The 15,771-nt window shown below is 53.4% G+C and overlaps 1 protein-coding gene across 1 annotated transcript in view; it reads left to right on the top strand.

The window, feature by feature from the left end:
- The first annotated feature begins 509 nt into the window (after nt 1–509).
- Nucleotides 510–15,771, top strand: part of RASSF5 (Ras association domain family member 5) — a 32,501-nt gene continuing 17,239 nt past the window's right edge. Inside the window, exons 1-2 of the mRNA XM_077789059.1 lie at nt 510–837; nt 13,139–13,242. Of these exons, the coding sequence (XP_077645185.1) occupies nt 510–837; nt 13,139–13,242 (432 nt within the window). The remainder of the gene's footprint in view (nt 838–13,138; nt 13,243–15,771) is intronic.

Raw genomic sequence — 15,771 nt, 5'->3', positions numbered from 1 at the left:
CCACGAGCTCGAGGGAATTCCTGCGTGTCCCCGCAGAGCCCTGCTGTCCCTGCAGAGGGGACACGGGCTTTTCCCCAGCTGCCCCACGCGTGACCGTCCTGCTCACACGGGGACAGAGCCGCGACACAGCGGCTGCGCTCCCGCAGAAGACGCTGGGGAGAACCGCTGGTTGTGCTTCGTGGGAACCCCACGAGGGTTGCACGGACCCCCCCGGGGAACCCCAGACCCGCGGGGGTGCCGGTCCGGCGGGGACAGCCCGCGGGCGAGCGGGGATTCCCGGCGAGGGAGCAGCGGGGACATTCCCGTGGCGCGGGCGGGGAATGCCGCGGAAATTGGGGGACGCTCGTCCACGGGCAAACATCGCGCGGGGGCTGCGAGCGCCAAGCGCCCCGACCCTCGGGGGGTCCCCACGGGAGGGGCGCCCCGCGGGGCCGCCGCCGGTGCCACCCCCGCCGTGTCTCCTCCCTCCCGGCCGGTGCAAGGCGCCTGCGCTGCCCCGCTCCGAGCCCATGGCATCGCCGGCCGTGGGGCCGTGCCCCCGCCCGCAGCCGCCCCCCGCGCCCGGCTCCATGCGCCGCCGGCCGCCGGGCCCGCCGTGTGTCCCGGCGCCGCCGGGCGGCCGCTCCCCGGGCAGCCCCGGCGGGGCCCGGGCTGCGCGGCGGCTGCGGCGGCGCGGGACAGCCCCGCGGCTGCTGCCCGACGTGCGGAGCATCTTCGCGGCCCCGCGGGAGCCCCCCGAGCGCGGCCGCGGCCACCGCTTCGCCCCGCGGCTGCCGCGCCGGGGATGGTGCGACCTGTGCGGGGAGGCGGTGCGGGAGCGCGCCCTGCGCTGCGACTGTGAGTGCCGGCCCCTCGCTGTCCCCTGCCCGTCCCTCGCTGTCCCCTGCCTGCCCCTCGCTGTCCCCTCGCTGTCCCCTGTCTGCCCCCTCTGTCCCCTCTCTGTCCCCTCTCTGTCCCCTGCCTGCCCCTCGCTGTCCCCTCTCTGTCCCCTCTCTGTCCCCTGCCTGCCCCTCGCTGTCCCCTCTCTGTCCCCTGTCTGTCCCTCGCTGCCCCACACCCCTGCCCTGCCCGCATCCCTTACCCTGCCCGGACTCTGCCCCCCCGGACCCTCTCCCACTCCTTCCACCAGCTCTGCACCCCTCGGGTCCGGTTTGGGTGCGGTTTGGGACCCCAAACTGCTGCCCTGGGGGGGGTCCCGGGGGCAGGGCCGGGGTCTCCGGTGTGGGTGCGGTGCTGCCGGGCGGCTTTGGAAGATGAAGCTTTTCCAGGAAAGAGGAGCTGATCGGCTCATGGGCGGGGTTGGCATCAGCAGCTGGCGGCGAGCAGGGAGGGTTGGTGCATGTAAAGCTTTACAGCGAGGGCTAAAGTCCTCCAGAATTTGTCATTTTGCCTGAAGCTCTGCCCAATCCCCTGGGTGCGGGCGCCTGTGCCGATGTTCCTGATGAGGGCCGTGCTCTGCGGGACGGATTCACCCGTCCCCTGTGCGGGAAGGGCCGAGGGGACCCGCTGGGGCTGTGCGGTGACACCCGCGCCGTGTCCCCTGTCCCGGCTGCTGCTCGCACTCCCTGGCGAGGAGTGCCCCGTGTTAGGAGTTGCGGGAGGGGAAACGAAGAGGTTTTAGCAAACCTGTGTCACTGCTAACTCTGGGATTTGAGCCCCGCTGGCTGTGAAACCTCCCCTGCCCCGCTCAGTCCCTCAGGCTGGGGGAAACTTTTGGGATGCAGCTGCTGGGGCTTGAAAATTTCCCGGCCGGGGTCAGCGGAGCCTGAGGTTTTTGGCAGAAGGTGTTGATGCTGAGGCCGTTCCCTGCAGGTTTGTGCCCACAACATCACCTGTACCCGTGGGGGTGCCCTGGCTGTGGGTGTGGAGGGCAGGGAGGTGCTGCCGGCGCTAATTTGGGACTGAGCCGCGTCCCACCGCGGGCTGCGGGTGGGGGGACGCGTCGCTGCTCATTTTTGGGGTTGTTTGGGAGGCCTGTGCCAGGCACCAGCCTCACCGGGGCAATTAGCGGCTGGCTCAGCCAGTTCTGGTGCCCAGCTGGGCTCTCCTTAGGTGAGGAACCCATGAAATGTTTCTGCTGGGGTTCTGCGGGGCGGGCAGGGCTCCCGCCGGTGCCTCCCGGTGCCGTTTGGGATGGAGTGAGATCGGGAGAGGCGGCAGCACCATCTGGCCCTGCTGCAGCGCATTAGGGTTTAGCCCTAATGACTGCTGTTAATTAAAAGTAACCCCGCCGCCAGCACAACGTGACGCGGGGACACGCCGGGGCTGGCACCTTGGCGGAAGGAGGGGGATGTAAATCGGATTTCTAAGGTGCATCTCTGCTTTCTGCCTGGCATTCCTGATTAATTCCACGGGGCTGGTTGCTCCTGGCATACAGCAAGGAGTGTGTGAATGAGCGTGCTTTAAAAAAAAATACCGAATTTAGGAGAAATAAGGTTTATTTGGGGGGGAAAAAAACTTTGTCGAGGCTTTTTCACCAGCCCCTGGAAACTGGGGTCAGGTGCGAGGTGAGGTCCTGGTTTGTGTGCTTTGAAATCCTCACTTTAAGTAGAAACTCAGAATTTTCTGGTGTTGTGAAATACTGTATAAATAGCTGTTTTGAGGGACTTCTCCTCTGGCAGGATGTTTTCCATACTTATATTGAAACAGATTTTAAATAACTCCATTTCCCTTTTCATTTCAGAGAATTATGCAGACTGTGGGAGTAGTTCTGCCTCAAAAACTCCCCAAACAACCGGGATGGGGGGGGAGGGACACTCATATCTGAATTCCCAGTCATCCCAATAGTGATTCCCATTAAAAATGCCTGAGAGCTGCAGACAGGGCGTGCTCTCCCCCTTCGGTGAACATTTATTTTTTCTTTCTGATGCAGAGCTGCTGCTTGTTTACTTTTGACTCGCAGCCTGAGGATACTCAGGGTTTTTGTTTGTACAATTCTGGCCTATTTTTATTTACTGTACTTAGTAAAATGGGAAAGTGACATTTTATTTCTTTTCCTCCTCTTTTTCCTTTTTCCTTTTCCTCCTTTCCTTTCCTTTCCTTTCCTTTCCTTTCCTTTCCTTTCCTTTCCTTTCCTTTCCTTTCCTTTCCTTTCCTTTCCTTTCCTTTCCTTTCCTTTCCTTTCCTTTCCTTTCCTTTCCTTTCCTTTCCTTTCCTTTCCTCTTTCCTCTTTCCTCTTTCCTCTTTCCTCTTTCCTCTTTCCTCTTTCCTCTTTCCTCTTTCCTCTTTCCTCTTTCCTCTTTCCTCTTTCCTCTTTCCTCTTTCCTCTTTCCTCTTTCCTTCTTTTCCTTATTTACAATTCACTCTGGAGAAAAGGAGGCTCAGGGGGATTTTAACCCTGATTTTAACCCAAGTCCTGCCCACAGGAGCTGCACCTGGGGCTGATGCAGATGTTGCCTGAGACACAGGAGCCTTTTTTTCCCTCTGCTTTTATTTGGAATGTTCCAGGCTCTGTGCAGGACAGACATCCAGCATCCTGTGGTGTCAGCGTGAAAGGATGGGGAGATTCTGGAGCGAAATTCCCTGAAAATCCTGGCTTCCAGCCTTGGAGGGAATGCGTTTGGGCAGGAGGAGTAGCTGTGTCTTGAATAGCTCCTGATTAATGCGTGTGGTGCTGGAGCTGTCTGCAGGGAAATAAATCATCTCCGTGTGGGGTGGAAATGGCTGTCTGTCCTGCTGCTGGGACACAGCTTTTCCTGCCAGCGTTTCCCAGCAGCGAGGAGCAGGGGGCAGAGGTGCAGTTGTGGGGTGCTTGTTTGGGTGTGGCTGTGGGGTGTTTGAGTTGTGGGGTGTTTGGGTGCAGTTGTGGGGTGTTTGGGTGCAGTTATGGGGTGTTTGAGTTGTGGGGTGTTTAGGTGCAGTTGTGGGGTGTTGGAGTTGTGGGGTGTTTGGGTGCAGTTGTTGGATGTTTGGGTGCAGTTGGGGTGTTTGGGTGTGGTTGTGGGGTGTTTGAGTTGTGGGGTGTTTGGGTGCAGTTGTGGGGTGTTGGGTGCAGTTGGGGTGTTTGGGGGCAGTTGTGGGGTGTTTGGGTGCAGTTTTGGGGTGTCCTGGTGACTCACTGCAGCTCCAAATCCCTCTGAGTGTCCTTTGGGACAGCACCGAAGCCAGGCTGGGCTCGGAGCTGGGGCAGCTTCCTGATGGGAAGGGTGGGGTGGACACCGGGTGGGAATGGCTCAAGTGCTTCCCTGGCTCTTGGTGTGTCTGATAACCAAAAACCAAGCATTTTGATGTTTCTGTTGATAAAATAGCACATTACTTGTGAGAACCCCAGGCTTGCTCTGGGGTCCCATGTGGTGGTGAAATTCCTCCTCCAACCCAAGCTTCTGCGCAGGCTCTTGCTGTTCTGTCTCAAGGCAGTTTATTCCAAGTTATCTAAAAGATTTTCTTCTCGGGCTGCAGCTGCTTGGTCAGCGGCCTGGGCAGAGGCTCACACACACCCTGACATCCTCTCTGCTGTCTTCTTCTCCCCCCACCCAGGGCTGCTGCTATCTTTTATATGATATATTACGTATTACATGTTTATAGTTTTCCCCCAATATTTACTACCTATATTACAAAGTGCTTTTCTACTCTAAACCAATCTGTGAGTGCCAACATCACCAAGAACATTGAAGCAAGGAAGAAGAAAGAGGAAGAACAGGATCAGCCCACTTTCCTCCATCTTAGAACTTCTGACCCCCATGTACAAAGTAAAAAACCCCCTGTACAGGTGCTAAAACCCCCCTGTACAATACTAAAAAAAATTTTCCCTCTGTTTTGTAACTACTTTTACTATCCTATCTAACCTTTTGTGACTGCTTGTTCCACCTCCAAAGCTGGTAACTCATTCCATGGCTCAAACCCAAAATCACAGCTGTTTCCAGCTGCCTGCCAGGGTCTCAAATGCTTCTGACCAAGGCCTGGAACCTCTAAAAATGTCTGAGAGACATTTTGAGTTCCAACAATTACTGGCTGAAGGGTTTCTTTGCGAGGGAAGCACCCTGGCTGCCCGTGCTGCCCTGGGAAACCTCAGAGCGTGTCCAGCTGTCAGTGGCTCCTGGAGCCAGCTTTGGATCTGCAGGTCTTGCGACACCCAGAGCCAGCTCAGCAAAGCACCCGAGCATCCAGCCGGGCTTCGTGCCAGTCTCCGGAGCCGCCCGCATCTCCCCAGGCTTGTTCTGCACTCGGGCTCTGCGCTGAATCAGCCGCTGCTTCCTTAAGGAGGCACCTGGTCAAACACCATTTCCTTTCTAGTTTGTAGAGCAAACTTCAGCTCTAATGCTGCCGGTTCTCAAGGAGCCGTTTGCTCAAGATATCGAGTTCTTTACCAAGTTCTTTACCGAGTTCTTTACCGAGTTCTTTACCGAGCCCAGCCTCGCCTGGACGAGGCTCTGCTCGCCCGCGGAGCGCGGCGCTCGGTGCGTCTCTCCTCCCACACTCAGTGGCACCACTCAGAGCAATAATCGCCGACAGGACCCACACGCTTTGCATCTCTGTCCCATTTGCTGAGCCAGGCAGATTCCTGAAGCTTTTCCTGCTGCCAGGTGACGGGGCCAGGTGGGGATGGCGTTTGCCAGGCGGTGCTGCCGTGCCGGAGCTCACCCCTAGGTCAGGGTGGCTCCGTGTGGTGGAAAAGTCTCTTCTCCAACCCGAGCTTCCAAAGAAAGGCTCAGTATTCTTCTGTTGTCTGGTCTCAAGGCAGTTTATTGTGAGTTATCTAAAAGATTTTCTTCTGGGGCTGCTGTGGTTTGCTCACAGCTCAGGCAGAGGCACACACACACCCCGACATCCTCTCTGACCCCGACTGCTTCTTCTCCCCCCGCCAGGGCTGCTGCTGTCTTTTATATGGTACATTACGTGTGACATGGTTACAGTTTTCCCCAATGCCTATTACCTATATTAAATGGTGATTTTCTATCTTTTATATGGTACATTACGTGTGACATGGTTACAGTTTTTCCCAATACCTGTTACCTATATTAAATGGTGATTTTCTATCTTTTATATGGTACATTACGTGTTACATGGTTACAGTTTTTCCCAATGCCTATTACCTATATTGAATGGTGATTTTCTATCTTTTATATGGTACATTACGTGTTACATGTTTACAGTTTTCCCCAATGCCTATTACCTATATTAAATTGTGATTTCCTATATTTATATGGTACATTACGTGTTACATGGTTACAGTTTTTCCCCAATGCCTATTACCTATATTAAATGGTGCTTTTCTACTCTAAACCAATCTGTGAGTGCCAACATCACCAAGAACAGGGAGGTGAGGAAGAAGAAAGAGGGAGGACAGAGCAGGCCCAGATCCCAAATCCATCTTAAACCTCTGACCCCCATATACAAAACCAAAACCCCCTGTACAGCACTCAAAAATTCTTCCCTCTACTTTGTGACTACTTCTACTCTAATATCTAAACTTTTGTGACTTCTTGTTCTTCCTGCAAGGTTGGTAAATGATTCCATGGCTCAAACCCAAAATCACAGCTGTTTCCAGCTGTGCCAGGGTCTCAAATGCTTCTACCCAGGGCCTGGAACATCCAAAAATGTCTGAGGGACATTTTGAGTTCTGACACTGCTGGGCTTGGCTGAGGACGGGGTGGGGTCCAGGGGTGCCTCCCACCCACCCACCCAGCAGGGCGTGCTCCCCTGGCAGGAGATGGAGCTGTGGGCAGGGACGGGGACCTGCCCAGAGCTGCGGGACAGGCTCCTGGGGTGCCTCGGGTTTCCCAGGGTCATGTTTCCTGCTGCCTTCCAGTTGGGTGCCTTGGGAAGGGTTTATGGAGAGAGACGCCGGGCGAGGCTCCAGCTCTCACCTTGCAGGTTGGTTTTTGGGCTTCTCCCTCTGCTTCATGTCGGTGAAGTTTGCTGGTTTGGCTGTGGGATGGAGGGAGGTGCACAGGGGCTGTCTGGGAAAACCCCCTGAGAGAACTGGGAGCTTTTGCTGCTCGGGGTGGGGTTTGGATGGCTGAATTCCATCGGTGTCACTCCCTGGGATTGCAGGGTGCTGGATGCTCTTTGTGACAGGGGTCCTGAGCAGGGAGGGCACGGGGAGTGGTACAAAGTGGCTGATCTCAGGGGCAGTGTTAAACTGGTTTTTGTGTCCCACCCTGTCACTTTACACCTGGTACAGCTGTAGATGATCCACCATGGGATGGTTGGGTGGGAAGGAGCTCAAAATTCATCCCATCTCACCCCTGCCATGGCAGGGACACCTTCCACTGTCCCAGGCTGCTCCCAGCCCTGTCCAGCCTGGCCTTGGACACTTCCAAGGATCCAGGGGCAGCCCCAGCTGCTCTGGGCACCTGTGCCAGGGCCTGCCCACCCTCACAAGGAACAATTTCTACCCAATATTTTATCTAAATCTCTCCTCTTTTAGTTTAAAACCATGTCCCTTGTCCAATCACTAAAAAGTCACTCTCCCTCTTTAAAACACTGATCCTGATTTTCACGGATGCTGTGAAAGTCTCTCCAAGCCTCTCTTAACTATGTGCAGAGTTTAAATCAGTATTATAAATATAGTTAATCTCAGTGTATTCCTTCAGCCTCTGATTAAACACTGGGGACTTTTTTATGCCTCAAACTTTAAAAGACTGTGGAGAAAAGCAGCAAAGAGGGAAGGGAGGATGCCGGGAAGAGACCTCCCAGCACACGGCCGAGTCCTGCTCTTTCTCTCTCTAATCTCTTCCGTTGGGTTGTTTTATCTTATCAAGCAAAAAGCCCCAGAAATAGAAAGTTTTCCATGGCTTACAGGAGATGCACGAGCCCCGAGCTGCGTTCCCTTGCTCAGAAAAATAAATAAAGAACCCAACCTGTCAGATGGCAGCAGGTTGGAAATGGACAGTGTCAGGGCTTTATCTGCGTGGGGGAAAAGGCCTCTGGTGGGAGCAGACACAACTCGCTGCATCCCCAAGCACCATTGAATCCAGAGGGGCTGGAAGGCGCCTGGAGAGCTCCTGGCCTCCTTTCCCGAGGATGACGGGCAGGGAGGCAGGAGCAGCCGCTTGTTTCGGGCTCCTAACAAAGAGAATCCGTCAAATCTTCAGGCATTTCCCCAAGGCCAAGCCCTGCTTCGCGGGACTGCGCCCGCCCAGGAGGCCCAGCAGGGAGGTGCTGCTGCTTCCAGGTAGGTGCTGCTGGGCTTTGGGGGCTTGGGTTGGGTTTTTGGGGTGTGGGGTTTGCTGCTTATCCTAAAAGCAAGGCAAGAGAGTTGGTTCCACAGAGGGGTGTGAGTGCCTGTCCCTGCACCAGCCCCACGACCTTGCAAAGAGCCACTGAACTTTTAGTTTAAATACACATCTTTCTTTTTCCTTTTTCATCCTTTTCCTTTTTTTTTTTCTTTAGCAATTGGGTCATTGGTTTTCAATGTCTGGGGCTTGCAGGAAAGCAAAGGAATATCTCATGTTTGCTCTGGAAACTGATTTCTGCTCAGCTCTGCTGAATTCTCCAGGGCCTGAGAATGAAGGAGAGGAGTTGAACCACTTCTGGGAGCTGGTGCTGAGGGGGGAAACATCAATCTCCAGGGGAAACGGGGAAATAATTTATTTATCATTTAACATTCATCTGGCGTGAGCTGTCATTCTTCTCTTCCAAGCCAGTTGTCTCAAGTTTAAGCCTGCTTGTCTCAAGCACGGCCTGGCCGCAGAGATCCTGCCTGGGTGGGCACGGGGCTGGCACCACACCTGGGGCACCACACCTGGGGCATCACACCTGGGGCATCACACCTGGGGCACCACACCTGGGGCACCACACCTGGGGCATCACACCTGAGGCATCACACCTGGGGCACCACACCTGGGACATCACACCTGAGGCATCACACCTGAGGCATCACACCTGGGGCACCACACCTGGGACACCACACCTGGGGCACCAGGTGGCTTCACCTCCTCCCCTGCAGCCCTGCCCCGGCAGGAGCAGAGGGCATCGGTGCTGCCACTCCAAAAGGAGGTTTGGTTTGTTCAGTCATGGCTCCAGAGCACCTGCCAGCAGCTGGGGTGACACATGTGTCACTGCCAGAGGCTGCAGTGACACGGGGACCTCGCAGAGGGGTGGCCTGGGCTGCTCTGGACAAACAGAAACAGCCCCTGGGGCTGCCCAGTGCTTGCTAACAAATGAGCCCAAACCACCTGGTTTAGACCCAAAACTGCCGAGGTGAGACTGCACTGATGGAGCTGCAGGGCTGGAGCAGTGTCCAGGGGGGTTGCAGGAGGACTGAGACCCTTCCCTGGTGCCACAGGTCCTGCCCTGTCCCTTCAGAGCCTCTGGTGCCACAGGGCCACATCCTGCTGCCACCCCTGAGGTCACCCCGGTGACGCCAGGCACGGGAGGAGCGCCTCAGGCTTGCAAAACCCAGCCTGAGGTGCAGCCTGAGGAGGATTCTGGAGTTTGGATGGGGGAAATCTCCCGTTTGCCTTGCTGTCCCAGCTCTCAGACACGTGTGGAGCCTCCTCCTCCTCCTGTCCCCGTCCCCACGGGTGTCAGGTGGAGCTGGAGGGTGCCCGTGGGGTCTGGGTACCCTGGGGTGGGAATGGCAGCTCTGGGGTGGGCAGAATGACTGGAGGAGCTCTTCCCTGGAGGGTGGGAGGACCTGGCACATCCCTGGAAGTGTCCCAGGCCAGGCTGGAGCCACCTGGGATGGGTGAAGGAGTTGCTGCCCACGGCAGAGGAGCTTTCAGGTCCCTTCCAACCCAAACCATTCTGGGACTGCAGCCCTGTGTTTAGGCACTGAGATGGGATTTCTGTGGGACTGGTTTGCCCATTTTATCCCCCTGAGTGACTTTACCTGTGGAGAAAGGGAAAATCCCTTCAGCCACCAAAGCTTTTCACAGCATCATGACCTTTCTCTCTTTCTTTTTTTTTTTTTTTTAAAGAAACTCCATTTCCAAGTGCTCCATTCTTTGACTGGAATGGAAATTATCTTAAAGCCTAAGTGGAGGCATCCTGCTCCTCTTGGCAAACTGGTCACGTGGCTGCTTCCTAAAGCTGTGCAGGCTTTCTAAAATTAGTGTTCCCCACCGGATCCCCAGTGATTAGGTCTGTTAATAGGTGATGGTGACTAAGGAGGTGTCACACTTTAATCCCACAGAGAAATGCCACAGTGGGCCCGATCTGGAGGAAGTGCTTTGGGAGTTGGCATTTCTGTGGTGCAAATTATCTGTGTCAGACCTTCAGCTGCCTTTGCCCTTCGTGCTGGAGCTGCCCAAATGTGAAAATCTGGGCAGAGGGGACCTTGTGGTGGTGGCAGATGTTCAGGTGAAGCCACAGCTGGAGCATTCTCCAGCTGGCAGCTCCAGCAAAGACTTGGCCAATGTTCCCCATTAAAAGGCTGTTCCAGTTGCTGGAAAGGTCACGCATTAAATTACTGTGTAACTGCAGCTTATCTCTAATTAAAAAAAAAAAAAAAAAAAAAAAAAAAAAAAAGCCAAATCTCCCTGCTTTTCCCCCAGGCTTACTTGAGACAACTGATTTGGAAGAGCAGAATGACAGACAGCTCACGCCAGATGAATGTTAAATGATAAATAAATGATTTCCCTGTTTCCCCTGGAGATTGATGTTTCCCCCCTCAGCACCAGCTCCCAGCAGTGGTTCAGCTCCTCTCCTTCATTCTCAGGCCCTGGAGAATTCAGCAGAGCTGAGCAGAAATCAGTTTCCAGAGCAAACATGAGATATTCCTTTGCTTTCCTGCAAGCCCCAGACATTGAAAACCAATGACCCAATTGCTAAAGAAAAAAAAAAAAAAAAGGAAAAGGAAGAAAAAGGAAAAAGAAAGATGTGTATTTAAAATAAAAGTTCAGTGGCTCTTTGCAAGGCCATGGGGTTGGTGCAGGGACAGGCACTCACACCCCTCTGTGGAACCAACTCTCTTGGCCTTGCTTTTTGGATATAATTATTTTTTTTCCAGGTTAGTGACCGCTCTGGAATTTTGGGCAGTGTAGAACGTAAATTTAAGGCTGTTTGTACGGCAGTTAAAAATTAAAAGGCTCAGGTGGGCCGTTAAAATGGAAGCAGGTCGTTCACTGCAGTCAGGAGGGTTTGGAGGAGTTGGGGGTTGCAGGAGTGACGGGCACGAGTTTGGGATAACTGGAGCTGGTGGTGCCAAACGTGCCCCCACAACAGCTGGGGGTGAGCAGGGCCCTGTGCCTGAAGGGGTTAACGTCTGGCATTGGGGCAGCATGCAGAGAAAGCAGTGACAGAAATTCCTTGCTGCACCTGGGACACGATGGGCTCTGCTGGGCTGGGATGTGTCCCTGGGCTCTCCAGGGCTGGATTTGGGGCTGCTGGTGGCACGTCCACGCCTCTGTCCCCACAGCTGGCCCCGAAATTCTCATGTTTAGACCCTGGCCCCGAGCAGCCGTGGCTGCCCCTGGATCCCTGAAGTGCCCAAGGCCAGGCTGGACGGGGCTTGGAGCACCCTGGGGTGGTGGAACTGGGTGATCCTTAATGTCCCTTCCAACCCAAACCCTTCTGTGGCATTTGGTGACCTTCAGTAGTCGGATGTCTGTCCAGTACAAAGGTACTTCCCAATGGTGGGAGGCTGTAGGAAATGGATTTCTAGGAGATTTTTAAAGTTGAGCAAAAAGTTCACATAGTGTGTGTCTGTATGTAGACTCTTGAGTTAAAAAATGTTGGCTTAGAAATGTTATAGAGTAAGACAAACATTGATGAGAGAGAAATTGAACTAGAAATAAGTTTCAAATGCTAGCTTTGCAAATAGAGCTAGATGTTTTAGAGAAATAGAACTATGACAGTTACAGCCTTACCATATCATAAGTAAGACTTTAGTAAGACTTAAGAGGAGTAATTTTAGATGATTATTTTAAGGTATTTATAACATAGTGTAAAAGCTGATAGGCCAAGAAATGTTTCTAGTGTTTTGTAATCAGGAAATAGTTGGCTTCTGCTTGTGATGGTGTGAATTATGACACCTGCATTGTCTCACCTTCTCATGAGGCTGAGAATGGAAGAAAAGTTTTTAAAACACCTCTCAGCGGCCCCATCTCTGGGTCAGGAAAGGCTGCAGCCCCACAGGAGGTGCAGGATCCTTTCCCCGTGCCCTGGCAGAGCCTTGCTGCAGGTGGCACCTCCCAGGAGGTGTGTTAAAAGGGACATGTGTGTTAAAGGGGAGATGTGTGTTAAAAGGGACATATGTGTTAAAGGGGACATTTGGGTTAAAAGGGACATGTGGGTGAATGGGAACCTGTGTGTTAAAGGGGACACCTGTGTTAAAAGGGACACCTGTGTTAAAGGGGACATGTGCCTGAACAGGGACATGTATGTTAAAGGGGACATTTTGGTTAAAAGGCACACATGTGTTAAAGGGGTCACGTGTTAAAGGGGACACGTGTGTTAAAGGGGACACGTGTTAAAGGGGGTACATGGTTAAAGGGTGCACATGTGTTAAAAGGGACACGTGGTTAAAGGGGACATTTGGGTTAAAAGGGACATGTGGGTTAAAGAGATACGTGGTTAAAGGGGACACGTGTGTTAAAAGGGACATTTGGGTTAAGAGGCACATGTGTTAATGGGGACACGTGTCAAAAGGCACACGTGTTAAAGAGGACACATGTGTTTAAAGGGACACGTGTTAAAGGGGACACATGTGTTAAAGCGGACGCGTGTGTTAAAAGGGACATTTGGGTTAAAAGGCACACATGTGTTAATGGAGACACGTGTCAAAAGGCACACATGTGTTAAAGAGGACACATGTGTTTAAAGGGACACGTGTTAAAGGGGACACATGTGTTAAAGAGGACACATGTGTTAAAGGGGACACGTGTTAAAGGGGATATGTGGCTAAAGGGGACACGTGTTAAAAGGGACACGCGTGTTAAAAGGGACACGTGTTAAAAAGGACACGTGCGTTAAAGGGGACACATGTGTTAAAGAGGACACATGTGTTAAAGGGGACACGTGTTAAAGGGGATATGTGGTTAAAGGGGACACATGTGTTAAAAGGGACACGTGTGTTAAAAGGGACACGTGTTAAAAAGGACACGTGCGTTAAAGGGGCCGCGTGGCCGCTGCGGCTCTGACCCTGCTGGAACCCCTCTGCTGCACTCCTGTCCCTGCCGTGCTGCCGCGTGTCCCCCAGCCCCGGAGCTGACCTGTCCCTTTCTGTCCCTTCCTGTCCCTTCCTGTCCTGCAGACTGCAGGTACACGTGCCACCAGGAGTGCCGCAGCCTCGTCCAGCTGGACTGTCGCCAGGGCCAGCTGTCCCCGGAGAGCAGCCTGGTGCCACCCTGCAGCCAGGTACGTGGGGAGGGGTCTGGGGGGGCACAGCTCCCCGCAGGGAGCTGAGCTCCTGCTCCCAAGGGGTTTTCCAGCTGGGAACGCTCCTCAGAGCTCAGCTGAGTGGCACCGAGGTCACCGAGTGTCACTGAGGTGCCACTTGCAGCCCGGGAGCGTGGGGGCTCATTCGAGGGTTAATGGGGGTAAATGGCTGCAGGAAAGCTCCCTTATTCCTTATGGATAATCAGGGAAAAATCATCGCCAGGTTTGCTTGAGCTGAGCACACAGCCACGTTCAGGGAAAAATCATCGCCAGGTTTGCTTGATCTGAGCACGCAGCCACGTTCCTGGAGGGTTCCTGCTGGAAAGGAGGAGGATGGAGGGAAAATAATGTCAATATTCCAGTAGGAGATCAACAGGATGCCTGAACACACTGGCAGGAGGGGAAGAGGCCTGAAAACACAGAACAAAAAACAAAACAGCTGGCATAATTGGAAGTCATTAAATCATATTATCCAAATTAAGCAAAGTGGAAGCATTAGAGAAATAACTATTTTAATATCAGCTATTTAAGGACTGTTCCCTCCCTCCCTCCCTGCAGAGGTGTGTGTGGAGCATGGGCTGCACGGTGCCTGGCCATTGGCAGCTGAGATTAATCTCCCAGGGCACGAGCGTGGATCTCCAAGGAGTTCTGGCTGCCAGCCTTGGTTTGAGAGTTTCAGTGGTCCCGGGAGATGGAGACTCTTCAATCCCTGCTAGGAGCTGCAGTAATCCCAGGCTCAGTCCGGAAGGCTCAGCTTTGCTTTAATCCCCCCACAGCCCTGCAGTGTCTGGGGCTCCTGCGTGGGTGGCACGGGCTGCAGGGCCAAGCAGGGTGAGATGGGCTGGGAGACCTGCCCGGAGTGCATCTGGCTGGGATGGAGCCTTTTCAGGCTCTCTGGGCTTTTTGGAAATGTTTGGAATAGCTCTGCAGGGAAGTGGTGGAGTCACCAATGCCTCCAAGTGTTCAGAACATGAGTGGATGTGGCTCTTCATGATCTGGCTTGGTGGGTGTGGTGGGGTTGTGTTGGAATCTGTAGTATTGAGATGATTCTGGGATTGTAGAAATGCCCTGGACTCCCACAGGATTCAGTCAAAGGGCTTTTCCAGCCTTGATGATTCCGTGTTTTGTGTTCTCCCCCTCATTACAACCCCCCGTTTATACCCCCCTTTGTGGAGGACCCTGATGTGCTCGTGCAGAACTGGAGATGGGAACAATTTGCACTTTTCCAAAGGCAAACATAGGGTTTCTGTTTGGTGTGTGGGGTTTGGTTTTCATCCATCCTTTGCTGGGCAGCTGCTGCTCAGAATAAAATGATCAGGAGGGATCTGAAGTGGGATGGGATCGATCTTCTTAAATCATCTTAAATAATGCATTACAAAAGGGCTCAGAGCGGGTTCTCCACTCCAGGTGTTAGAAGCTAAATTTGTGTGTGGTTACTTCTCCTTTGGGTGCCACTAGGCTTCCCCCAGCAATTCTGGGCTCTTGGAAAAAAATGGGAAAGGCTTGTTTCATCTTCAGAGCCATCACCCCAGCCAGGGTTATTGATGGGCCTAATAACAAACAGGGAGCTTGTGTTTTGTGGCCATCCATCACCCTGCCACAGCCCTGGCGTCACCCTGGGGAGGGGGAGGCATCCTGTGCCAAGGAAACAAAAAGTGTCTCTGCAATTCCTGCAGCAGACAGAAATCCATCAGCCCATCCCAAAGGCTCGGCTGGGGATTGCACCTGGGAATCCTCAGGGCAGCAAAGCCCTGGCTGGGGTCACTCTGCTGGGGCTGTGGGGGCTGATTTGAGGGTTAATGAGGGTAAATGGCTGCAGGAAAGCTCCTTAATTCCTTATGGATAATCAGGGGAAAATCATCGCCAGGTTTGCTTGAGCTGAGCACGCAGCCACGTTCCTGGAGGGTTCCTGCTGGAAAGGAGGAGGATGGAGGGAAAATAATGTCAATATTCCAGTAGGAGATTAACAGGATGCCTGAACACACTGGCAGGAGGGGAAGAGGCCTGAAAACACAGAACAAAAAACGAAACAGCTGGCATAATTGGAAGTCATTAAATCATATTATCCAAATTAAGCAAAGTGGAAGCATTAGAGAAATAACTATTTTAATATCAGCTATTTAAGGACTGTTACCATGTAATACCAAGCGTTAATAATTTGGGCTTTGATCCAGTTAAGTGTTTAGGAGTGTTTTACACTTGGGTCCCAGATCAGCCTCCCAGGGTGACATCCAGACCCTGCTGAAGCTGCCAAAAACCTCTGCTGGTCTCACAGCACCCGGAGCTGCTCCCTGGACCTGGCAGGGCTGGTTGTGTGCCGGGAACTGCTGCTGGGCATGGGCTCAGTGGGGATTTGGGGGGCTGATGTGCAGGTAAACCATGTGGAGCTGCTGCTAACAAAAGGGTCAAAGCTATTTGGTTTATTTGGCTTTGTTGTATTTTTTATGGAGCCGATGTCCCATGCAGGTGGGCTGCAGGGAATAAATGAGGGATTCTTGGAGAATCCAG

Source organism: Lonchura striata, chromosome 30, assembly GCF_046129695.1.
Source record: "Lonchura striata isolate bLonStr1 chromosome 30, bLonStr1.mat, whole genome shotgun sequence".
In the NCBI taxonomy this organism is placed as follows: Eukaryota; Metazoa; Chordata; class Aves; order Passeriformes; family Estrildidae; genus Lonchura; species Lonchura striata.
This window is presented reverse-complemented; position numbering and strand designations above follow the sequence as displayed.